The sequence below is a fragment of the Canis aureus genome, chromosome 33, assembly GCF_053574225.1.
Source record: "Canis aureus isolate CA01 chromosome 33, VMU_Caureus_v.1.0, whole genome shotgun sequence".
NCBI lineage: Eukaryota > Metazoa > Chordata > Mammalia > Carnivora > Canidae > Canis > Canis aureus.
The window spans coordinates 27,049,244-27,074,262 of NC_135643.1; the positions used below are offsets into that span (position 1 = coordinate 27,049,244).

General features: G+C 40.0%; 1 protein-coding gene across 5 annotated transcripts in view; it reads left to right on the top strand.

The window, feature by feature from the left end:
* Positions 1–5,835: 5,835 nt before the first annotated feature.
* Positions 5,836–25,019, top strand: part of NPNT (nephronectin) — a 75,715-nt gene continuing 56,531 nt past the window's right edge. For 3 of the 5 annotated variants that reach the window (XM_077882199.1, XM_077882201.1, XM_077882203.1), the window contains exons 1-3: positions 5,836–6,003; positions 8,077–8,177; positions 22,723–22,773. In XM_077882199.1, the coding sequence (XP_077738325.1) occupies positions 5,933–6,003; positions 8,077–8,177; positions 22,723–22,773 (223 nt within the window). In that variant the 5' untranslated portion in view covers positions 5,836–5,932. The remainder of the gene's footprint in view (positions 6,004–8,076; positions 8,178–22,722; positions 22,774–25,019) is intronic. The other 2 variants (XM_077882200.1, XM_077882202.1) reach the window with 1 other exon arrangement.

Consider the following 25,019-nt stretch of genomic DNA (forward strand, 5'->3'; position numbering starts at 1 on the left):
CCTGAGCCAAAGGCAGATGCTTAGCCAACTGAGCCATCCAGGTGCCCCTAAGTTGATAATTTTTAAATTAGATTTTAAATTTTCTCATAGGTGTGTGTTTATATATTTAAATTACTATTTTTGTAATTATCTTTCCAAATATTCTTATTTTTTCCAATAATTTTAAAAATCCTATTCAGCTATTCTAGTTACATAATCATATCACCCTAATGAGGACTTTGCTTTTATTTTCAATAATTCATATTTTTCCTTGTGTGACTGCATCAAATCATATTTCTAGAATATTACATAAGTAGTGATATGGGCATTCATCTCTCATTCTTGACATTAATAAGAATTTCTCAGTATTTACATTCTATGTTATTCTGACTTTTCATTTTTATTATTTTATTAATAGTTTATGGGTTTTTAAAATCAGGAATCAGCAGCACTGATTATGGAGTTTGCAGCAACCCAGGTCTTCTTAGGTTTAAGTAAACATTCAGAACATTTAGGCTCACAAGACTGTCACGGCCACATTTGGCACATACATACTCAGAAGGATAAGGGACAGGGACCACAGTTTGCCTTCACAGTTGCTTCAAGTGCTCCTCTTCATTGGAACTTCTCACACAGCAGCACAGCTCAGGTGCTTCATGACAAACTCTTTACACAGACGTGAAACTTGGTTTCACAGCCTCATGACCTTCTGGAGCCAATATCTCATTGACATAGTGTCCAAAGTCTCTTCAAGGGACAAACCCATTTTTAGGAGTCACTGAACTCAAGTTCATCCAATGCTATGGTTTGCTATCGGGTATATTTTGTTCTCTGTGTCTAAATGCAGTTTATCAATCAGGGGTCCATTTTTACCAGCAACATAGCAACATAGTTCACAAACCACCTTATCAGGTTGCCAGGGGAACGGAGCTAGAAAGTTAACATAAGGTCAAATTCTCATGCAGAAGGGGAAAGGATTTTGTTAACCCCTTCCCCACAGAGAGGTTTTCTGTTAACTTGATTGTAATGGATTATTTTAATATGTTAATAGGTTATACTTCTAATCATTTACTTAGGGCTTTTGCATTTCTATCAGAAATGAGCTGTGTATATGTGCATATGTTTGTGCCCACGTGAGAAAGCTATTTTTTTCCAGACTTAAATATCAATGACTTCTCAGGAATAATTGCAAACACTCTTCTTTAGATATTTAAAAGAGTTTAAGTAGTATTGGAATTATCTACTCTTCGAAGGGATATGCTCTGTGGTATACCTAGAGCTGCTGTGTGTAGGGCTAGAAAGGCACTAGACGCTCTATTTCATACAATATTACCTATGATCACATGGATGACACAACACAAGGGAATATTATTGTAAAAAAAGTGAAAATGAGAGTGTATTTCACTGTTCCTGTTGCTTTGACAAGGCACCTTATGAAAGAGATGAGCTCAGCTGAAAACTGGCTGCTTTGCAAGCGGGAATGGGAAGAAATGAGAATGTCCAGAAATTTGGGGCCTCCTAGGGTCGAAAAAGACAACTGCTTTGATGCCCCAAACATTAATATCAATAAAGGGATCTAAGCCTTGGGGTGCAGATCAGAGTAAGGGTGTTGCCCTTCCAGACAACCCTATTTTTTCAGCTAGCTTCAAGGTGGCCTCCATTAAGATGAAAGAGTAAGGTATGGACACCAGGAAGCAAAGAAATAAAGCAGGCTTAAGAACTGGGAGTAGAAAAGATTTTGGTTATGGTTATTGGTACAAGAAACTGCTGGAAACAATTAGATCAGAAGCCTATTAGGGTTTGAAAGAAATCTGGTAGCCACAGAAACCATGAGTCTGGCCTCAAAATATCTGTCTCTGTGAGCCCCTTAGAGCAACACTCTGATCCTTAAGTTTGTACCAGTAGAAAAGGAGCTGTAAGTGATCTACAGCCTCAAAGGAAGACACATGCTCCAACAGTCCCTTCTGGTGTGGCTATGGAAGATGAATGGTCAAGGTTGTAGGAACAGAGGTGACCTGACAGTCTGATCAAAGCACTTCTTCCACTGCTAGAGCAGAGGATCTCCATCAATTCTTGCTCAGCTGAGAATCAGAATTGCAGTGAACAAGCAGCCATATGTACCTTATCCTTCTTTTTTCTTATTAGGAGTTCTTAAAGCAGCTATCCTGTCCTTTTGCAGCCACTGTATGTGGGATGGGAGGGAAATAGCTTGCTGACAGCCGACTATGATAGAGAACACGTATTTTCTCCCTCCTTTGCCTGGACACCACCCCTACCACACAGCCTCACCTTATTCAGTCTGTTTAAATGTCCCCTCTCCAGAGGGGACCAAATCACTGTACCTAAAATCACACCCCATCTCTTATCACCTTATTCTTCCTTTACCCTCTCTTTACATCTGTATCCTCTCTTCACAGCACTTACACCCCAAAGTGCTCCCCCACCACAGTGTAACCTCTCTCAGGGCACAACATTGTCTTTTTCCCAGCTGAAGTCCTAGTACCAAGAAATGGCCAAGACCTTGTATGCTCTCAATAAATATTTGTTGAAAAAAAAAAGACAAAACAGTTGAGAGATTCTAATATTCAAGCGTTTAAAGTTGTGTTTGTTTGGTCCTATTTTATTATTTCTCTGTATCACATGGTGATTAGTGATCATTACTTGTTAGTGAGAACACTGCGATTACTACTTGCAAGGTGGCATTATTGGGTGGGAAACCACACCAAAAACCTATCCTAGTGTGAAAGTACAGCTATTGCTAAAAGCAAGCTGTTTTGATCGGGTTGTTTTTAAGACTGAGACAGCAAAATGTCACTCCCATGAGAACTTCACCTTGTTTCTGGAATAGTGGTCATAACTGCAGCATACTAACTAGTTAGACCTTGGAATTCCTTTAGAGTCTCCTCATTCCATGATTCAACAAAGACTGATAAAATCGGCTACTGCTTACTCAAAGGAGAGGCTAAAGTTCACCAGGAAGAATTCAATTCAATCCAGTCCAACATTTAATATTTGCTGAATTTAAGCCTCGTGCCAGGACTTGAGCCCTTGCCTTCCTATTGGTTACTGCCTCAAGGAACTTAGAGTGGTAGAGAAGCTATGCATTAAACACGCTGCATTAGGAGTTACAATATGGGATGCATGGGTTGTAATTATACCACAGGATTCTCATCCAAGCAAAAAATCAGAAAAGGCTTCCTGGGTAAATGTCAGCTAAACTTGGACGCAAAGGGCAAGTGGAAGGCGTCCAAATGAAGAAGGAAGATGAATGGAGTGTTTTCTAAGCCAAAGGAAAAGATATGGAAAAAAATTTTAAAGGCATGCTGATGGGGCATAACACTTTTGCCTCAGATATTGTCCTGTTTTCACCTATCACCTGTCCTCCTTTCCTTCTATCTCCAGCTTTTAGCCTCTAAGTTAGCCCCTTCTCGATAATCATCCATTGCTCTGGTGGGGCTTATTTGCAAATCCAATCCAGGAATCAATAAACAAAGAAAATGGCTGAGGAGTAGCCACTGGGGCCTGGAAACAAGCCTACATTACACTTACAAAAATTTGATTTTCTGCAGAAAAAATATTTTGACTCCTACATTTTTTGGACTTCATTAGAAAGATCTGAAATAGATGACACCAAGCTGTTTGCCTAAAATAATGTCCCAAGCCTGAATTGGCATGGATATTTCCTGAGATTAAAATAGAAACTTGTTTTGCTAACAGAAAACAACTTGGAAATCAAAGAGTCGTTTAAGTTGAAACCATTATTTTTCCTTTTCTTGCATAAAACTCCTGTTTTTATACACACTAAGAAATCAGGATAGTGAGATCACTCTGCCACAGAACTTTCCATTGAAGATTTGAAGTTTCAGAAACCTCAAAAAGAAAATAAAGATAGAAAAAAGTTTGTCATGAAACAAACTCATTCAACAAACAGTTACGAGCACCTACTACATGCCAGGCACTGTTCTAGGACTAGCAAAGAAACCTTCCCTTGAAGAGTTTGCATTCTAGCAGAAGGAAGACATACAAACAAGAGACAAATTGTATAGGACATTAGAGGATGAGTGGTATGGAGAAAAGACAAAGGAGACCAAATCCTGGAGCATCCCAAGGGAGCTGGTTTGCAACTTTATTATTTTTAAAAATATTATGTATTTATTCATAAGAGACACTGAGACCTAGGCAGAAGGAAACCCAAGTTCCTTCCCTCCAGGGAGCCAGATGCGGGTGCGGGACTCATCCCTGGATCACACCCTGAGCTGAAGACAGCTGCTCAATCACTGAGCCACCCAGGCGGCCCCGGTTTGCAACTTTAAATTCGGGTGGTCATGGTTGGAGTCCTCAGAGAGGTGACATCTGAGCAAAGTCTGAACAAGTGAGAATGTGAACCTCGCAGGTATCTGGGTCCAGGCACACTTATCAGCCAGTCAGTGGCGCAGAGACAGGGGCATGGCCTGAGTGTGTGAGAAAGGCAAGGAGGTCCTGGGCTAGGGGAAGAGAGAGAATAGTTTAGGTCTGAGATGTATGAGAAAGGGCCCATTTCCGCATCGGGGAGTCTTTGGGGCAGAGTTTGAGAAGAGGGGTGACTCAATGGGTATATGTTTTAACATGCATTTTAGGATGATCTTGGTGTGTTTTTATTCGAGCAGTCTTAATACAGTATGTTTTACTCTGCAACAATAGAACAGTCATTTAAAATGGTTTCTAGGGACACCTGGGTGGCCCAAGCAGTTGAACGTCTGCCTTCAGCCCAGGTCCTGATCCTGGAGACCCGGGATGGAGTCCCTGCCTCGGGCTCCCTGCGTGGAGCCTGCTTCTCCCTCTGCCTGTGTCTCTGCCTCTCTCTCTCTCTGTGTGTGTGTGTGTGTGTGTGTGTGTGTCTTTCATGAATAAATAAATAAATAAAATCTTTAAAAATAAAATAAAATAGGGGGATCCCTGGGTGGCGCAGCGGTTTGGCGCCTGCCTTTGGCCCAGGGCGCGATCCTGGAGACCCGGGATCGAATCCCACGTCGGGCTCCCGGTGCATGGAGCCTGCTTCTCCCTCTGCCTGTGTCTCTGCCTCTCTCTCTCTCTCTCTCTCTCTGTGACTATCATAAAATAAATAAATAAAAATTAAAAAAAAAAATAAAATAAAATAAAATGGTTTCTAAAGGAAACCAAGCCCAGACTCCACAGATTGCTAAGTAGTAACAGCCCGCCCCGGCTGGCCTGCACGTGCCCCCGGAGGGGCAGGCATTCCTATGCTGCTCAAGTGCTCGAAGTTGCGCTGGCAGAGACAGACACAGTCTGCACGTTTCTTCTGCAAAACTCCGCTGGAGAGCCAAACGTTTCTTTCGGTGGTTACAAAATAAAAAAAAAAAAAAATCTGCCTTTGCCAACTCTGCGGGAGAAGCCAACTCCCGGAGCTCGCCTTTGCTAATTTGTCCAAGTCGCGCAGTCGTGCTGCGGTTTCACCCAAGGCGGACGCTGCTCAGCTCCAGCCCCAGGAGCGTCTCCCGGCCCGGGCTTCTCCGCCCCCCGGGGCAGCTCCGGCCGCCGCTGCCGTCACCACCTGTTCGGGCGGAACCCGCGGGGCGCGCACCTACGCCCCGGGCCCCCTCCCTCCGCGGCCGCCCCTTTCCTGCCGAGCGCCCTCAGCCGGGCCGGGCTCGCAGCCGCGCTCCAGCCCCGCGCCCGCCCCGCTCGGCCGGCCCTCGGCGCTCCGGCCCGAGCTCTCCGCCGAGGAGCGCCCCCAGCCCGGCCCCGGGCGGCCCGGCGCACGCGCGCCCCTCCCCGCGGGCGGCGCGGCTCCCCCCGCGGCACCTCCCCTCGAGGGGAGGGCGCCAGAGGGGCCCCCGGCGCCGCGCCGCAGACCTGCTCGGGCCGCGCGCTCGCCTTCGACAGCGGCTGCGGGCGCGGCGGGGAGCGCGGCGGGGAGCGCGGCGGGGAGCGGGCGGGGAGCGCGGCTCCCGGCATGGGTCTCCTCCTGGCGCTGCTGCTCGGCTCCTCGCTCTACCTGCAGGCGGCCGCCGAGTTCGACGTGAGGTGAGCTGGGCCGCGGGGCCCCTCCCCGCCGGCCTGCGCGTCCGTCGAACCGCGCTCGCGAGCAGGGGCCCCCGGGGCTGCGGAGGGGGCGCCCCGACCCCGCCGCGAGGCCCCGAGCCCACGCGGCTCCCGGCTCGGAGGACCGGGCGGGGGTGATGCGCCGAGGTGATGCGCAGGGGCTCGGGCGGTGGCTCGGACGGCGCCTCGGGCGGGGAGGCTCCCGGGGGGCCGGGCCGGACCGCAGCCCGGGAGCCGTCGGGGCGTCCACACAAAGGGCGGCGGCGAGGAAGCCCCGGCGCCCCGCGAGGACCGGGACCGGGACGGGGTCGGGGACGGGGCCGCGCGGCGTGTGTCTGGGAGTGTGGGCGCGCGCGCGCGGGGCCCCCGAGACCTCGGGCGGGGCGAGCCGGGCCGCCGCGTGCCCCGACAGGTCCCGGCACCCCCGCCCGCCGCCGCCACTCAGCCGCTCCTCCCCGCGGCGCGCCGCGCTCCTGCTCCGGGATGCGCTCGGGCGCGCGGTGCCAGACCAGGCCCGCCGCGAGCTGCTGCTCCCGCCGATTTTCTTTCTTTCTTTTTTTTTAAGAATGTATTTATTTATTAGAGACCCAGAGAAAGAGAAAGAGGGGCAGAGGGAGAAGCAGGCTCCATGCAGGGAGCCCGACGCGGGAGCCGATCCCGGGACCCCAGGATCTCGCCCCGGGCTGAAGGCGGCGCTCAACCGCTGCGCCACGGGGGAGATTCTAAGCCGGGTCTCGTCGCTCTCGGTCTTCCTCTTCCCCAGAGACGCCCCCACCCCGGCCCCCGGCCCCCGGCCCGCCCGGACCCGGCCGAGCGTCCCCCTGCGCGGCCCCCAAGACAGCCGCACCTGTTTTACTTGTAATCTTGGAACAAATCAATTCCACGATTGATGGGCTCTCTTGTACCTGGAGGGGAACGACAGCCCAGGGGAACCAGAGGAGCGCTGGTGGGAGGAAATAGAAAGTTCGGGGTGATTTTGTACTTCGGGCTTGGGGGGGGCGGGTGGCAGAAGGGCAGATAAGAAACTGGGAATTGGAAAGATCAGGAGCGTTTTTAAGAAAATGTGGGTAGCGGCCGGAGGCGATTTTATTTTATTAGAGCAGTTCTTTGCTCACATTCGGGTACGTTGTACATTTCTGGCACGCACATTTGCAATAGGAAATACATCACATGAGGATGCGGAAGATTTTTAAGGTGGCTTTGATTTTAAAACAGCCAGTTAAAAGTTTGAGCCTCCCGGGTAAAAAAACTCAGGTGTGAATCTGAACAAAGAAACGGTTTTACCAAAGAAGGTGCAAAGTGGAATCTGGTCGATAAATTGGCATCCTGAAATTGAATACTTTTAGTCCTTATTTACATTAGATGACACGAATTGTTGATGCAGGGAAGTTTCAAACCACAAGCACAACTTGAGATTTAGCCACACTGTAAACTGTTCTCGGTTTTATTTAGACTTCTTTTTTCTAATACTTTTATTTCTTCTGGGAACATTTTTTTGCCAAAGAGTCCTATCTTGAAAAGAGGTCTGTTTCATTTGATTTTGAGGAAGCTCCCATCTTTCTGCCCCTTCCCACATCTGCCTCTTTCCAAGGCAGAAACATAAGGCAGAGTTTTTTTCTTTCCGCTTTGACATGTCATAGTATTTAATACTTCTCAGTTTATGATAAATCAGTCAAAACTGGTTTTCCCCCAAGTAACAGGTGTGGGTCTTTGAGGAATCTGTTTTATTTCAAGCTTCAGAAACCACCCTGTGAGTGTCAGCCTTGAGAATTCTTAGTTTTAGCTGTTGCTATTTCCATTTAAGAAAGGATCTTCCCTTCCCTTTCCCCCTACTCCTGTGTGTAGTGTGTGTGTGTGTGTGTGTGTGACTCTCTGAAACTTGGAATTAGATCACAGAACTATTTTCCTGAAGGTGTTTTATCCTTAAATTTCTGCAAGCATGAAGGAATGCAAAGAAAATTGTTGGGTGTGATTTAATTTTTTAAAAATAATAACGGGAAAATATATTTAACTTCAAAAATGTCTTTATTTATTTTGAATCTTTTTGTTTGGTAGGTGGCCCAGGCAAATAGTGTCATCAATTGGCCTATGTCGTTATGGTGGGAGGATTGACTGCTGCTGGGGCTGGGCCCGCCGGTCCTGGGGACAGTGTCAGCGTGAGTATCATCCCTGGGGACTTCAGCTCCCTAGGAGGTTCGGCGTTCCACCATCATTCATGGCTTGACTCTGCACACCAGTGGGCTTATAACTAAGCGAGGCTTGGTGGTGTGGTTCTGACATAGTTTTCTATGATTCCTTATTCTGCCTTTTTTCAACGTGAGTCACTTGTAGTAAGGTACCAGCTTTGTTATGCAGAGAGCCACCTATGATGCTTATTGTAGCATTTGTCCCCACTATCTCCAGCTCCTGTTTTCTCATCAGGCTTTTTCTTTTCTGTGTTCCAGACTCTAAGATGAGGGTAAGATAATGAGTCTAGACTGTATTTACACTAAACACACTCTGAACCTTATAGCACTAATAAAATCCTTAACATACCTGTTGTGGAAAGTCGCCTATTTGTAAACCTTTTTTTTTTTTTTTTGAAGTGAGATTGTATTGACTGGTCTAAATGGACCACCCACCATAATCAAATAACTCCTCTGAAGAAAAGATCGCTTTTCAGTTCTAGAAATAATCAACATCGTGTAATCAGCACCAAATCAGAACACTGATTTTTACCTTTTCCATGGATATTTTAACGGTAGAAATTAGAGCCGCATGATGGAACTTTGAGAAATTTGTTCCTCGCCTCTTTATCTGGACCTCAAAAGTGTATTCCACGTCCCCTGCAAAAAGATCCGCAAATGATCAAGTGAATTTCTGGGGGCATTGTGCTATGTTGGGGTGTCTGGTGAGATGATAGGAACAAAGTTGGGTTCCTTACATGCCATGTTTTCTTGCTCATGAGGAAGGGGCTTAGAGGAATAGAGAAGTGAAATGAAGAAGGCTGGAGCTGGACAGGGTGGAGCCTGCCTTAGATACGGGCTGACAGTGGGAGCAGTTGGGTGGATTTAAGTTCAGGAAAGCTAGGAGTTCCCACAGCTGTTTTCATCTTTGAGAATTATCTGCATGATATATGCCCTTAACTTTGCAGAGGAGGGAAAGTAATAGTCACAGGTTGACATCCCTGGTTGGAGATGGAAAGGGTGAAAGGACTAATGCTTGTCTGTTACCTGCAAGCCACTGGGCCAGACTTTGTATGGTTGGGCCGTCGCATCTTTTTGTAAGGGGAGAAGATGGTAACTGCAGTTTCCAGTAAACAGAAGAACTAGGCAAAGCTGCTTTGCCTTACTGGTTACTTGTTTTTAAGGGAAGATGGTCGAAAAGAAGAATGATACCTGGCCCAATAGTCTTCTGGCAGTTATATCTCAGCGTCAGACGTATTTGCACAGCTGGAGGCCGCAGGTGTGGAATCTGAAGAGCAATCAGACTTTGATAGTTGGAGGGTGAAGACAGGACCCTTCTCTTGGCCCAACACACACACACCATTCCAAAAAAAAAGAGGATAGTTTCTTTACAGAGGAATGGAGATAATTTCCTCCTTTGCTGTCTTAATGGGCAGGACACTCCCAGAATGCACGTTGAAGTGCTTTGGGGTGCGCACAGCACCCAAGCCCTACCTGGGACAGAACTGTTCTGGCACAGTGCCCCGGGCACAGTGGAACACACCTTCTCCAGAGGCAGAGGGTGGAGGAGGATATATGCACGCTGCCAGATGTGCTGAAAGAATTCCAAGGAGAAAACTCCTCTGTCTCTGAGAGGTTCATCAACTGTGGAGTTCCCCAGAAAGAACCTCTCAGAGCTGTTCTTTTTACATGCCATTAAATTTTCTCCGGTATACACCAGCTTGGTGATTATAAATGTGAACGAGTGTAAAAGACCTTGCAGAGTTACAGTGACATTACTGAATTTAAGCATCCAAGTAAGTTCCTAGCAAAGTAGCTCTCCCAGCAGATACGAGACACCATTTTATTGTTTTTTTGTACTTTCATCTTGCTGCTAACAGAATGTAAAGTGGAGAAGTATAGCATTTGATAGTATTTTCCTTTTTCTTTCTTTGTATTCCTTGAGAATCTGAGGAAGCTGTAAGAATGACAAGTCAGTTATTGGAATGGTAATGTTATGAAAACATATAAGATGATCTTGTACAAATCACAGTTTATGTTAACTTAGATTTGGTGAAAGTTTGAGAGGCAACATAATGGAGAGGCACATGGACTCTAGCTAGACCACCTGGGTTTAAATTTCATTTCCACCTCTTATTAGCTGTGTGATCTTGAGCAAGTCATTCATCTTCCATGTGCTTTTTTCCCCCTCATCTCTAAAATGGATATAAATAGTACAATACCTCATAAGACCGTGAATGAGGTGTAAATGAGTTATTCGTAAAGCACTTAATACAGTTCCTGGCAGAGTAAATACTATTATGTGTTTGATGGAAGTAAAGAAATATAAGGGGGGCAAAAAAGAAATATAAGGGAATACTGCTTTTGAAATAGTGTAATGGGATGGGACATACCCATGCTATCAGATTTTTTGTTTTCTAGGCATGATAAATGTAGTTTTGCATTTTGCTGCCCAAAATAAAAACAATGGTTCTAATGTTCTCCATATCACAATAAAATAAAATGCCTTTAAAAAGAGCCAGGTGGTTCTTTACCATTAATGTTGTAGATGGCAAAGTTGTAAAAATGATCAAAGATGGATGTTTCCTTGTGTGTGTTTTGTTTTTTCATAATCTCAGATGGTCCAAATGTCTCTTGTCAGCTCAGAGGTCACCTGTCTTTGTTTTGCTATAAACAGGTAGAGGAATGTAGGGGTGAGAGGTCAGGTCAAAATGAGAACAACGTGAAAGAGAGGCTTGCTGGGACCCAAAGAGAACTGATTAATTTTTAAAGGAAGCTTTTATGAAATTGAAACTTTTGTCAAGGAAAAATGCCCTGCTATTCATTAACACTTAGAGCTGGCAATGGACTACCTATAAAAATTCCAAAGAGCTTCTGGGAAATTTAATGTGAAAATTGTTTTTGCCTTTCTGATAAAAGGCAGATAATTTCAGAGTTCTTACCCATGAAGAGCATTCTCTTTTCCTTCGCAAAAGTCCCCTGCTTCTTGTTTTTCTGAATGATTCGCTTAAGAATTTTCCTTCCAATTAGCACAGCAAAGCAAAAGGAAACTATTCCCACCTAAACACAGAACCTCCCAATGTATTCCTTAGAAGATGTGTAAGTGGGGGAGGCCATGCCCTCATCATATTTTTTACCATACCTCGTGGCCCAGTGCAGTGACCCTTTGGCGTTTAATCCATTTGGTTGACCATACGTGAGACCTTTTGACTCTCTTCCTGTGAGTCAAATAGATACGTTTATGTAGAACATTCTGTGTTTCATGTTCACTTGCTACTCCCCTTTACATGGTCTTGTCTGGAGAGGCCAGTTTAGTCTGCAGGGACCTAGTATTGCTCAGCCTCCGCTCCTGGTCACAGTGTCTTACCACAAAGCCACTTTCAGCTGGGCTTATCTTTCCCTCAGGGACGGAGGAAGGAAGGATGCTACCCAGACAGGCCTAGGAGCGCTCTTCTGCTTCCTGCCCATGCCACCTGACATTCTATCCCAACATTCCTGCCCAGCTGCAGAAAGCAAGACCTACTCCAGAAACAGGCAGCTTGTGTTTTCATAGTTATTTTAGAGGTCATCCCCTTGCCTTTTTTCTATCCTTTGATTCTTTGTTTTATATTCTTTTTTAAAGTTTTTATTTAGATTCCCATTAATTAACATACAATATAATATTAGTTCCAGGTGTACAGTATGGTGCTTCAACACTTAGGTACATCACCTGGTGCTCATCACAAGTGTCCTTAATCCCCATCACCTGTTTAACCTATTTCCCCACCCCCCTCCATTCTTGATCCATAAACGGATCTCTCCATATTGAGAATTCAGAACTTGATTTTCTGATTGTCTGGGGCTTTATCTTTAAATGTGGCTCTTTATGGTAAAGTGAAATTTTCTGAATCACAGCACCTTAATTACTCTGATTGTCACAAAATACTTGTTTCTTATTCTGTAATTATTCTGTTCCTTCACTTTTCCATCATATTAATGGTACATTTCACTTTAATGATTTTAACAATTTCTCCTACCAAGTGGAGGTCTCTGTAAAAAAGAATTCTCAGGATTTGTGTATTTTATTAAAAAAAAATGAGTAGGCTGTGTGGAACCAGCTCTTAACTGAAAGCATTAGATAGTTTGGGACCTGTGAGTGTCACTGACTTTTATACCTGGTTAGCTATTTAAAGAGCTTCCTTGATGTAGAAAGAGTATAGAGGATCTAAATATTATATGTCTGTATGGTTGTTTTTCTATTTACTTACAGATTTGGCTATATATGTGGCTATGACAGTAGTGTTTCCATTGAAAGCACTTTTTAGAGGTGTGAAGAAAAATTCAAAATACAACAAGTTCCAGGTTTCAACAAAGCTATTTAGTTTCTGAGTTCTTTGGCTGTCACTGAGCAATTTGTGGTTTCTGAAGGAAATTATGTGAATTAGAGTGGTTTTGTATCATTTTTCCTTAAAACCAGGCAAATGCAGATGTTCTGATATATTTTTCTGAAAATTTTGGAAAGCCGTAAAACCTAGAGTTTGACTTTGCTTTATTAGTTCTAAACCTCATTTCCTCCTCCCTGAAGTTAAAGGCTACAACTGTACGATTGTCATGGAAAGTGAGACTTTTAAATTCTTATCAGCATTAAATAAATGTATAGGTTAGTGCAACAGAGGAATGGAGAAATGTATTCTGAAACTATCTTGGAGTTGCTAAATAATTTTGCTGGATAATATATATTACTGGCTCAGGATTGTGGACCCTTGAAAATTGAAGAGCAAATTCTTAAATTTCTGTATTTCAAATGAAAAGGTTATTAGTTTAAGTAGAGATTTTGATTTTGTAAACAAAACATTTAAATTTCATGTTTCACTCATTACTTTTATCTGGGTTTAGAAACTTAATCTTCAACATGGAACATAACTTACTAAATTTTGCTCCCTATACTGGTTTCTTGTCCCTAGTCACAAAATTATGTAGTTTACACCTTTCTTTGATTATTTAGATTTTGAACACTTGTTTTTATTTTTTAAGTTTTTAAAAAAGATTTTATTTATTCATTAATGAGAGACACAGAGGGAGGCAGAGACATAGGCAGAGGGAGAAGCAGGCTCCCACAGAGTCTGATGGCAGACTCCATTCCAGACCTGGGATCATGATGTGAGCAAAAGGCAAATGCTCAACCCCTGAGCCACTCAGGCGCCCCAAACACTTGTGTTTAAAATTATCAAGAATAAATGAGAAATACTGGAATTGGCTTTGAAGACCACATATAGTGTTCCCCCACAGAAAAGTTATTCCTAGTAAATGCCTTCCTGTTTTTAGCCAACAGCAATGGTGATCTCCATTTAATGTGCATTAGCATTTTATAATTAAACCTTCTTTATACTCATTGTCACACCTACCCCAAGAACACCTGGGAGTCTCAGGTGGGCTTTTCGGCCCAGAGCCATGTTGAAGGTGGCCCTCAGATTTTGGGGCCACCTTGATGGAGCTGAGCCCACTTCACTGTCTTAATGTTGTTAGCTTCCTTCTCTGTTTTGGGGGGTTGGAATGCAGATTCTGGTTCTGTTTTTTTTTGTTTGTTTGTTTTTGGTAAGAATAAAAGCAAAGCAGTAGACAATCCCATAACTACTTTTAGCACTAATCCTGCATCTCCAAGTCCTCAGGAAGTGTAGTTTTTGATTAAGACTCTTCAACTACTGGGACTCCTGGGTGGCTCAGCAGTTGAGTGTCTGCCTTGGGCTCAGGGTGTGATCCTGGGGTCCTGAGATCAAGTCCCACATTGGCTCCCTGCAGGGAGCCTGCTTCTCCCTCTGCCTATGTCTCTGCTTCTCTCTCTCTCTCTCTTATGAATAAATAAAAACATTAAAAAAAAGATTCTTCAACTACCACTTTCCGTGAAAAGGTTATTTAAGAACACTGTGTACTTTGGGTAACTTCAAGTGGTCTTGGAATGCAGATTCCAAACTAAAATCAGTATCTGAAGAAGTTTGACCTTTTCAAACAGGTAGTGTTTGAGGATATGTAGTCTTGAAAGTTAAGTTTCACAGAAAGTACTTGGTTCTTTATTCTTTTCTCCCCTTAGAACTGATCTTCATATAATAGTTTTAAGATTTACTGATTTTCTATAATCCCCTCATAAAGTTAATCTGGGAAGGTTTTAACCTTTATGGATTAGAAATGTTAGTACTTCCCAAGCTGGGAGGTCAGGTCACTTAAAGGGAAACGCTCTAGTCACTGCAAGGTCAGCTGCTATATAGGCCTTCAGATACTGGCTGCAGGGATGTGCTGCTGCAGAGTGCACCTGCCTGTACACACTGGTCCCATGGAGGCACTTCTGGCCCAGAGACAGCTCTGTTTTTCTATCTGAAAACTTTCAAATAAACTTTGAAAAACAGTATGTTTTTCCTCCCTTACTCCCTGTTAGAGCAAGTGTAATAGCATTTTTGAAGGGTACTTTTTATCTGTAGAATTCATGTTATATGCATTTTGAGTCTATTGAATTCAACTGCATGCTTTTAAGTGATAGTCCAGTGATGTTGAGTGATTCCATGCAGCATCCCCCAGTGAGTAATGGAAGATATTCATCACGGGGGTTGGGTCTTCATGTGGGAGATGAAAGGGAATGAGAGGAGGGTTCTGATGGCCTAATCCTCATTACTCCCACCTCCTTCCCACCGCACAGATATTTTCACCCCTTCCCCAACAATTTGATGCAGGTTTAAAATTTTTTCCCATCAATCTTTTTAAAATATTTACTTTGTAAGAGAAAATGCATTTATTCAAATAATCCTCCTCAGAGCAATGAATATTATCAGCTTTCTGTGTACCTTTCAGGAAGATTTTACATACTAATGGGCAAATTTCTAGGTCTTCTCTACCCCCATCTCTTTTATACAAATGAAAGGCATAGTGTATACATTGTTCTGTACCTTACTTCTTTTCTTTAACAATGTATCTTGGAAAGCTTTATTATCAGTACATGAAGAGCCTGCTTACTTTTTCTTATGGATTTGTAGTATTCCATTGCATGGCTATACTGTAATTTATTAATTAGCTTCTTATTGATGGGCATTTTTGTTATAGTATTCCATTGCATGGCTATACTATAATTTATTAATTAACTTCTTACTGATGGACATTTATGTTCATTATGATCCTTTACTAATACAAACAATTCTAAAATAACCTGGAAAATCTAGTATTTCTGCAAGATAACTTTTTATGTGTGGTCAAATGGCTAATACGTTTGTAGTTTTGATCAAATGGCGAATGGTTTTTTACTTGGTAGTAAGTAGTAATGGAAAATACTGGATTGCAGTGCTGATGTAAAGGTCTGCCAATTCCACACCCAGATCTGAACTGTTGCTTAATTCTAGGATACTCTGATCCCTACTCTTCCCCCACAACCCCTTCTGGTAGGTCAATGGACCTTTGACCCACTTTTTCATCTGTTTCCTCTTGGACCAGAGGTAACTGGCTGATATTAGGAGGACGGAATGCGGTTTGTCCATTTGCCAGGATTTCTGCCAGGCATCCTGCCTATTATCAGTTGTGTATTTTTTATGGATGTAAGGTCGTTTTTACTTGTAAGAAAGATTTACTCATTGTCTAGGAGTTGCTTAATTCATTGATCTTTTATTTATAGGTCAGTCATAATTTTTATCACTATGTATAGAGGATTTTCTTTTTTATTATTAGGATTATGTAGAATTTTGATTTCTGAATAAAGTTTTTTGGGAGACATGTCATGATAAAAAGATTTTCAGAAAATACTAAAATATTGTGTCAAAATACTTTTAAAAAGTGACTTTAAAACCATAGAGGCATAACTTTTCCATTATTCTAATCTTTGTCTTAACTGTATATTAAAATCATTTCATTTAAAACAAATAAGTGGATGCCTAAATGAAAAATTGAAAGACTTGAAGAGCGAGAGAAGGTAGTGAAGGTAAGTCTAACTTCCCTGTTTTCATGACACCTAGTTCCAATCCCCAGGAACTGTTTCCTATTGATCTTTGCAGAGATTTGTAAGCATTTTGCAAAATCATTCTTGTTTATAAATTGATAGCATAAAATAAGAACTACTCTGTATCTTCCTTTTTCATATATTACATTTTGGAAACCAGTCCTTATTAGTTTATGTAAACTTGACTCATTCTTTTAAGTGGCTGTATAGTATATCATTATGTGGATATACCTAACTTAAAAATCCCTGTTTATGCACATTTAGGTGATTTTCAATATTTTGGTTTTATGAAATATGCCACAGTCAAATATCTTTGAATATTTATCATCACTGTTAAATACATTTAGATATGGGAGAGTTAGGGACATCTTATATTTATATAAGTACAGTAATGGAAGAACTCTTTATTTTTATAAATTATCTTCTATAAAATATATAACTTAAAGGAGTTTAAATCATAGATATTACATAGTGGAAACCTCCTATTCAGCCACTTTTTATTTTTGATTCCTTAGAAGAGAAGTTTAAAAGATAAATAGAATTGGTTTCTTCATTTCTATGTTTGTGGTCTACCTTGTTTGGTGTTTGGGGAAGTATATGAAGTGACTTCTAGGAATGCATGCAATAAAATAGGAAAACAGAAATAACCAGGGCTGGGGGAGAAAAAAAAGGGTAGAATAAAAGGGAAGATGTCGGGAGGAGAGTTCTTAACATGTAGATATATGTAAAGCGTAGGATCTTAAACGTGCCTTATAATTTGGGTGTTAGCTTCTGGTAGCTGAAGGAAAAAGAAAAGTGTTATTGCTCATATAATTCATGATATTTGTTAGGGGAAACAAGACCAGTTATTTAGGGGAAATTATGGCTTTTCCCTCATGTAGTTCTAGAAGAAGACTTTCATGTGGTCCTTCTCAGAGTGGGGGTGAATGATAGAGTGGAAGGGGCCACACAGAGCAACATTTCTGTCATGAAGCCGGTGGTGGTTTTACAAAGCTATCTCATAGAAGATGCTCTGAACTAAGATCAAGCCCCTACTCTAAAAGTGCAGTTCATGGAAAGTTTAAGAAGCATTTTCTACATACTTAGCTTTCTAATATCTCGGCTCAATCCAGCCCAGAATAGCTGTGATTCATGAACTCTCTAGGGCTTTATGGAAAATTACAGGTTGGAAAAGACAGTTTTAAGTTAGATCTCTAACAACATTTTGAAGTTTGCTGTATTATTAAAGTCTAATCCATACCCTCCCTCTTCCCTCCCTCCCTCCCTCCCTCCCTTCTTTCCTGTGTATTTTAAAGATCAGTAAACAGTTGGTAGAGTTGGTATCCAGAGACATTGTGAATGGAGTGTAGATAGATATCTCCTATGATCCAGTATAAAGAAGTTCTGCATATAAATCAGTGGGAAAATTTTTATATCAATTTTATATGAATTACTTTTGTAGTCATTGGATATCAGTATAAAAGCTTATCACCATTTTGCTATGGTTTTATTCATTTCTAAGCAAATTATGGCTTGGGATAAGAGATGAGACACAAGCTTTGCTTCTAGGCATCACTTACCCTTCTCGAGCTGTTACATGAAATAGGGCCAGTGAACGCAGGAAAGACAAACTCCTTGACCAGTGCTCATTTCTCCAAAGATAGAGATCTGCAAAGGAGCTCAAATGACCCTTATTGTTATCCCAGTTCCCCTGGGTCTCATGAAGGGCTGCTTTAAGCCACTTATACCTGAACAGACTCAAAGCAGAGTCTGTGGTAAGTACTCTTCATGTTCCTAAACAGACTCAGTTTTAACTCCTTTTCACTGGGGTGTGAGGAACCACTGATTGTCCTGCAGTCCTGAAGCCCCAGGGGCAATGGAACCTAAAACCCTGATACACTCTATATTCAGAGAATCTCTCTCAAAGAAAGATAGCTCAGTGTGTGTCTTGAGAGGGCACCAGTCCACTAAGTACTGCACTTCCTTGGGAGAAGCAGACAGAGAAAGGGGTTTTGAATACCTTTCCTCAGAGATTAGTACCAACCAAGAATCTAACCTGTCCAAGAATGGTTACCCTCTGTCAATCAACCTAGGAGGGAGTTAAAGAATTTATATTGCTAGAGCCAAGCAATATTTTTTTTCATGGGAACAAATAAATGATCAGTTCTCAAAGAACATAGAATGCAGCCAAAGTAATTTGGCTTGAGAAATTTCGAAGTGATATCAGTTACTACAACGGAAGAAAAATACTAGTAGCATAGCCCTAATGTGATTGAAAGTGCATCCTTGGGAACCTGCCAGGGCAAATTAGTTTCAAAATGTACAACCATTTCCTAAAAATTGATTTGTTACAAAGTATAGAGTTCAGTTAAATAATGTCAAATTAAAGAAATTTTCCATTTTAATGCCCTAAAGCTTTTCAGTTTTCTAATTTCATCACTTAATTAATAGTAGTGCATAATTAAAGAGATAATTGTGGTCATAATAGAATTTCTAATAAAATTACTAATAAAGCCAGCATAAAGAAATACATTAAAGCCTAGATAGGATAAAGTTCTGTTATATGTGGTAAAATAGTGACATATCTATGTGTTCACTCCATGTTCTTTCATAGATTCTCTCAACAATTGTAGTTTTCCCTTAGTCTAAGTGAACTTGTTATTTTTATTATGGAAGGGAAAAGATATGAATAGACAAAATAGTTTCTTAGCTTTAGGATATAGTATTTGATTTTGGAGGAAACAAAACATTTTTTTCTAGTTATACTTTATTAGAAACCCTCATTTTCTGCCATACATTTAACTAAAGAGTGGAGAGACATCCTTGGTATGTACCAGATGTCAGGGGAGAGCCAGTTTGAGACTAAAGATTTGCCATCAGTTATTTGCATGTGGATAATCTAGAGTCACTTAAATTCTAAAACTGAACATTTCATTTGTAGATTAATGATGTAAATTCTGTAGATTAATGATGTAAATCCTCCGGAACTGACATGTTTTCCTATTATAACATCATCAGATCATAAGGTTAGGGTTGCCTTTCATAGATATTAGTGATTTATGGTGAAATTTTACAAAATATGTCATCATGGTTTAAATTTGTACTAATGTACGCAAAGGAAGAAACAATTTGGAATTTCCAAATTTATTCTTCTTTGACAAAAGCATTGCTGCTTTTCAAAAATCTTTTACCTTATTTTCATCCATTAGGGTTCTCAAACTCAATTTCTAGGAGAGATCTCTAAATGGTCAAAGGTATATGTTGCAACATTTACAGAAACTAATTCCACAGATAGACTACCCAAATATAAGCTTCCTGCCACCCAAAATATTTTTCTAAAGCCTTTGATACCTTCTGTTTTATTTCAGGGTTAAAATATGTAGGTACTCAGTAATTACCTGCCAAATGTTCACATGCCAGAAAACAGCAAATAGAAAAACACAAATGGCAGCTCAGACTTAGCTGTATTTTTTTTTTTAACATTCATGTATATTTAGAGTTGATTTTATATCATTATACACTTACTGTGGTAATAGTTTCTTTCTACTGGATAAATTATTTCATGTTCATATGATTACATAAATATTTCATGGTGTTTCACATAGATAATGGTGGTTTCAAAGTCCTTTGTCTCTTGGATTGAGTTTTGTTTTTATTTTTGGATTGAGTTTTAAAATCATTGATGAATTAAAAGATTCATCATATCTTGGTATCTATATATGGCCACGAATAGGTATTCTCTTATATAGTTTCGTTTCCCAACTATGGCAGAGTTGTGCTTTTTTTTTTTAAAACTATTGGAGAGATTAGGGAAAAACTATAAAGAAATGATTTGTAGATATGTTAAATGTTCTGTTCTCTAATCTGATGAATTCTGTAGCTTGAATACATACTTATAAGTAGTGATTTGAAAGTTGGGATCATCCAAATTACTTAAGATGCTATTCATGGGATATGTTGTCCTGAATGTTGGTGTCTTAAATGTCCGGTGTTGGATAGTTGTCTATGAACAGAGATTGCCAGGCTAATATGAACTTTTTTGACAGTGAGAAGTACAGTGTAAAATTTAAGATTGGAGTGTGGGAAATTTTTAGTTACTTTTTCTAGCTACAGATGAGAGTTGAGCGATAGAAGGACAGTGTCAGGTAGGACTTTTCCCTTTCATGCATGTACCTGACATTTGTCACTTGTGAAAATGTGCATATGTCATGCTGTGCTCTTTTCTTAAGAGGCTGTGTGACTCCTATCAGGGCCATGTGGCAATTTTATCTGTCTCCTTAGTCTGGGACATTTCATTATTTCCTTCTCAAAGGTTATACTTGGCCTAACATTTGGGCAGTTTATAATTAAATTTACAGTAAATTGTATACTAGAAGATAGGCATACCTTTGGATAATAGCTGGGCCCAGTTCCTTAAGATTTTCTTATCCCTCATTTTTTTAAATTTCAAAAACCCAGGATTGACTTCAAATCTGTAAGCCTGTATTTTGCAGGCTAGAAAGACTAACTGATCTCCAAATAGTTCAGTTTCTATAGATTATATTAGTCACAATTTCATAAAATCATCAGAATGCTTATTATTTTTAACCATGCTGATGTCACTGATAACCCTCAGCAAAGTGCATAGTATCAGCATTCAGATGAACTGAGGCAGTGATTCTTGGGCAAGTCTCAGAACAGAGTTCTAGACTCCTAAACTATGAGTGGCTTTGCTTCAATATTGCATGTATGTACTACTATGGCTGTTTTACAGTGGCTGTGAGAAACAGATTATCAGGATAAGATGGGACAGATTTTTTCTATATTACCTGCTACTAATGAATCCTATTTTAATGATTCTCACAGCGGGGTTTATACCACAAAAAATACATGTAGGGCATTTATTTTTGGCAGCTTTCACAAAAATTGTGGTGATGGTTGCCTGTGAAAATTTCCTTATGCATCAATAGAGAATAGGCCCCAGAAACTTCCTGGAAATAATCTATTCTGGGTTTAACATTACTTGGATTTAAAATGCAGTTTTGTATAGTTTTAAATGCAAATTTAAAAATAGAAGACTCGGGCTAAAATTTCATGCTAGAAATCTTATTAAATGGATATACATATTGATACCATAAAATATACTAAATCTATGTGTGTCAAGGCTGATTTATATTAAGTAGGAGAAATGTGACCCAACTTTAAGATATTATAAGACAAAAATAAACTATACAGAACTGTTTGGCTGCTTAGTACTAATATAACTCATTAGAAAATAATGATGTTTGCTATTCTTTATTATTTACCTTTACTTAAAATCATTTAATATATTTTTCTTGATAAATTAGATTATTAAAAATTGGCAATTAAAGAGTCTTAAAGAAACGGTATCCTTTTATATATTTCCCTTTTAATACATTACCATAACCTTAAGCAATTTTCCTTATTATGTGATCCAGAATGTAATTTGCAATTTATGCTTTGATTTATTTTCAGCTTTTTGCTAAGATTGTACCTGATATATTTCATTATCCTATTTTAAGAAATGTGTCAACATCAAGATATGGTGAGTTCTTTTAAAGTAACAACATCAGCAACAATAAATACAAAATGCTAATTGTTATGAACTTAACCAACGTGAAAAACATTTCTACCAAGTAGATAATGATGTGTGTATATATATCAATATGTATGCCTTTAAAAATACAGAACAATCATTCTGGATCAATAGTTAAATTATTACTTTAACTGAATCAATTTGGTCTTGGAATATTTCTCTTCTGCTATTACCCCAGAGAAGGCTCCATTCACCTAATCTTAATTTATGCAAGTATAAAAAGTAAAAGTGAATATTTTATGCTTTAAAGAGGGAAGGTAGTAATTCACAAGAAGTAATAAATCATCTCTTCCCTTACCTCTAGGACATCTAGGGTGGTCAAGCCCTAACCATTATTAGTATTGTTTCAAGTTTCTTCCATTTACTTTCGTTAAACTGGGTTATTTATGTATCTTCAAGTGAAATGGCTGAGCTTTCACGGTAATTCTTGTTGCTATTGACAACCAAAGCAGCCATGCAAGAAGAAAATGCTGTGGAAGGAAAGAAAAAACAAACCTTAATATTTCCTCCCCAGAGTTGGAGAGAAAAGGGGATACAAAGTATGTAAGAAACAGGTAAGTAAAGATCTACCAATTAAAAAACTACCAGCCTTCATTACTAATTGATCAAAAGTTTTAATTTTTTTCAGATATTTTGTCCAACACTCATTTAAATAAAAGGATACTGTCTCTTGGAACCAAAATTAATATTCTGAAAATGAAAAATTGGATTGGAAGGTACAGTGCCACAAGAGGTCTGAAATACTCTAATTTAGAATTTGGACTATGAAAGAATAGCACAACTTCAATTATTGGTTAATATTTTTGTTACAAAATGTTTTTGAATGACAAAATGGTGACTAAAATATTACTATTTTAAACATGTCCTAGATTTTTTTTTTGTTTCAGAAAAGCACTGAGCGTTGAATATGTGTAAGTCTCCGGGAATGTAACAAGTTGCTAAATACCCAAGTCCAGCCTCCTTACAGAGAAAAGATCTGGAATTTCTTTTTTTGGACATTTGTTTTGCAGCTTTCTACGTCTTAAGGCAGAGAATAGCCAGGATAAGGTGCCAGCTCAAAGGTTAGATGAACATATTTCTTGAAATAATTTTGGCTAACCTATGTCTTGAAAGGCATAACTTCTAAATAATAACTTTACAAAGCTATCAATAAAACTTAATATTAGTTGTGTTTTTGAGTTGCCTATTTCGGGGAAAACTATATTTTTTAGAGATCTGCTTATTCTGTTCATAATTATGTCAGTTAATTTTATTTCAGTTATTACATTAAACTTTTCCCTTTCAGTTTATAATTCCTTTCTCCTGTCTTATGAACCTAATAAATTGATCTCCATTCTAACCTAAAGGACAGTTTATATTTTTAATACTTAAAGAAGGAAATTTTTAAAAAGTCCACCAAATGAAATTACTAACACCAGCCTATCATTAACCTGAGGGAATTGTATCTCATATTCACTAATTCTCCATGGAAAAATTCAGGTAAGAAATATTTTTATTTGTATGAAATATACAAAATGTTATAATAGGATCTATGAGTATTTCTGTTATATTGTTTTTGTACTTAAAAGGTTCCTTGTGTGCAATATTTTTGGAAGTGAATAGTGTCACTTAACAAATCACCCTTTTGACACTTTAGTGGAAAATTTTGGAGAAAGATTTGAAATTCTATTTAATGAAATTGGGGCCAAGAAGACAATGTACTTTGATAGGTGAAAGATATTATCACATGTCATAGAAGATGTTTTTAAGAGAAGAAAGGATTTTAACAAAAACATTTGGGGAAAAATTTTGATAGTACTAGAAATAAAAGTTAAGGAATTTCCTTGTTCAGGAAGACTTTAAAAAAATCAGAGTGTATGTCTTAGAATTAATAAGAGCAGTAGGAATAACTAGCAGAGCTTGGCTGAGGTTAAGGAGGCAGTGCCAAAGAAAGTACACTTGACTCTTGAACAATAGAGTTTTGAACTGCATGGGTACACTTATGCATGGATTTCTAAAATATAGAGTAAAGTACCATAAATATATATTTTTCTTCCTTATTTTCTTAATAACATTTTCTTAACCTTGCTTCATTGTGTAAATGTAGTATATAATACATACAGAATAAAATATGTGTTAATCCACCGTTTATGTTATTGGTAGGGCTTCCAGTCAACAATAGGTTATTAGTAGTTAAGTTTTGGGGGGAGTCAAAAATTATACATAGATTTTTGACTGCACAGGGATTGACACCCCTAACCCACATGTTGTTCAGGGGTCAACTGTAGAATGTGGGCTTTGTCATCAAGAGATCTAGGATTAGGACTTAGTCCTGTGACTTACCAACTGTAAGATACTACATGTTTTGTTTAACTTTTCCTGAGCCACAGTTTCATAATCTTAGACCTACTTTGCAAAATTATTGCTGGCCATGAGTAACTCATGCAGAACAGTTCTTGATAAATGTTTGCTATTAGTGTGGGGGTCAAGGGTTCCCCGGGTGGCTCAGCGGTTTAGCGCCACCTTCGGCCCGGGGCGTGTTCCTGGAGTCCCGGGATCAAGTCCCACATCGGGCTCCCTGAAGGGAGCCTGCTTCTCCCTCTGCCTGTGTCTCTGCCTCTCTCTCTGTCTCTCATGAATAAATAAATAAATAAATACTGTGGGGCCAATATATAGACTACATAGAGAGAATAATATATAACAATAAATAGAATACTTTGAACACCCTCTTATTTGACTGGGGTCCATCCAATCCACAGTATAGCATGTTTTTTAATAATTTGTTTATACACCATCTTTTTTCCCCCAAAAGATTTATTTATTTTAGAAAGAGAGCATAGGGGTGGGGTAGGAGGAGCAGAGGGGGAGAGAGAGAATCTCAAGCAGACTCTGCACTGAACGTGGAGCCCGACTCAGAGCTCAATCCCAAGGCCCTGACATCATTACCTGAGCCGAAGTCAAGAGTTGGACACCTACCCCACTGTACCACCCAGGCACCCCTATATGCCCATCTTTTGAAAGTAATCAATTGGAAGTAAAAGATTCCTTGCATTATTCATTTCTAAAATAAAACTTTCATTGAATAGCTGTGTTTCTGAACCATTCCTTTTCTACTTCTCTAATAATATCTATTTTGCAAACCTCAGAGTGGAGTATGGTTTTGGTTAGCTAACCAAAGGAAAAGGAACCAGAGGGAACTAGAATTGAATTATAGAATTCACATTTAGAGTTACTATGATTTGACAAACATTTGAGAGCTTACTAGGAGCAAGGAGCTAAGTTAGGTGCTGGGAGAGGTACAAAGATTAATAAAACACAGACTCTTGTT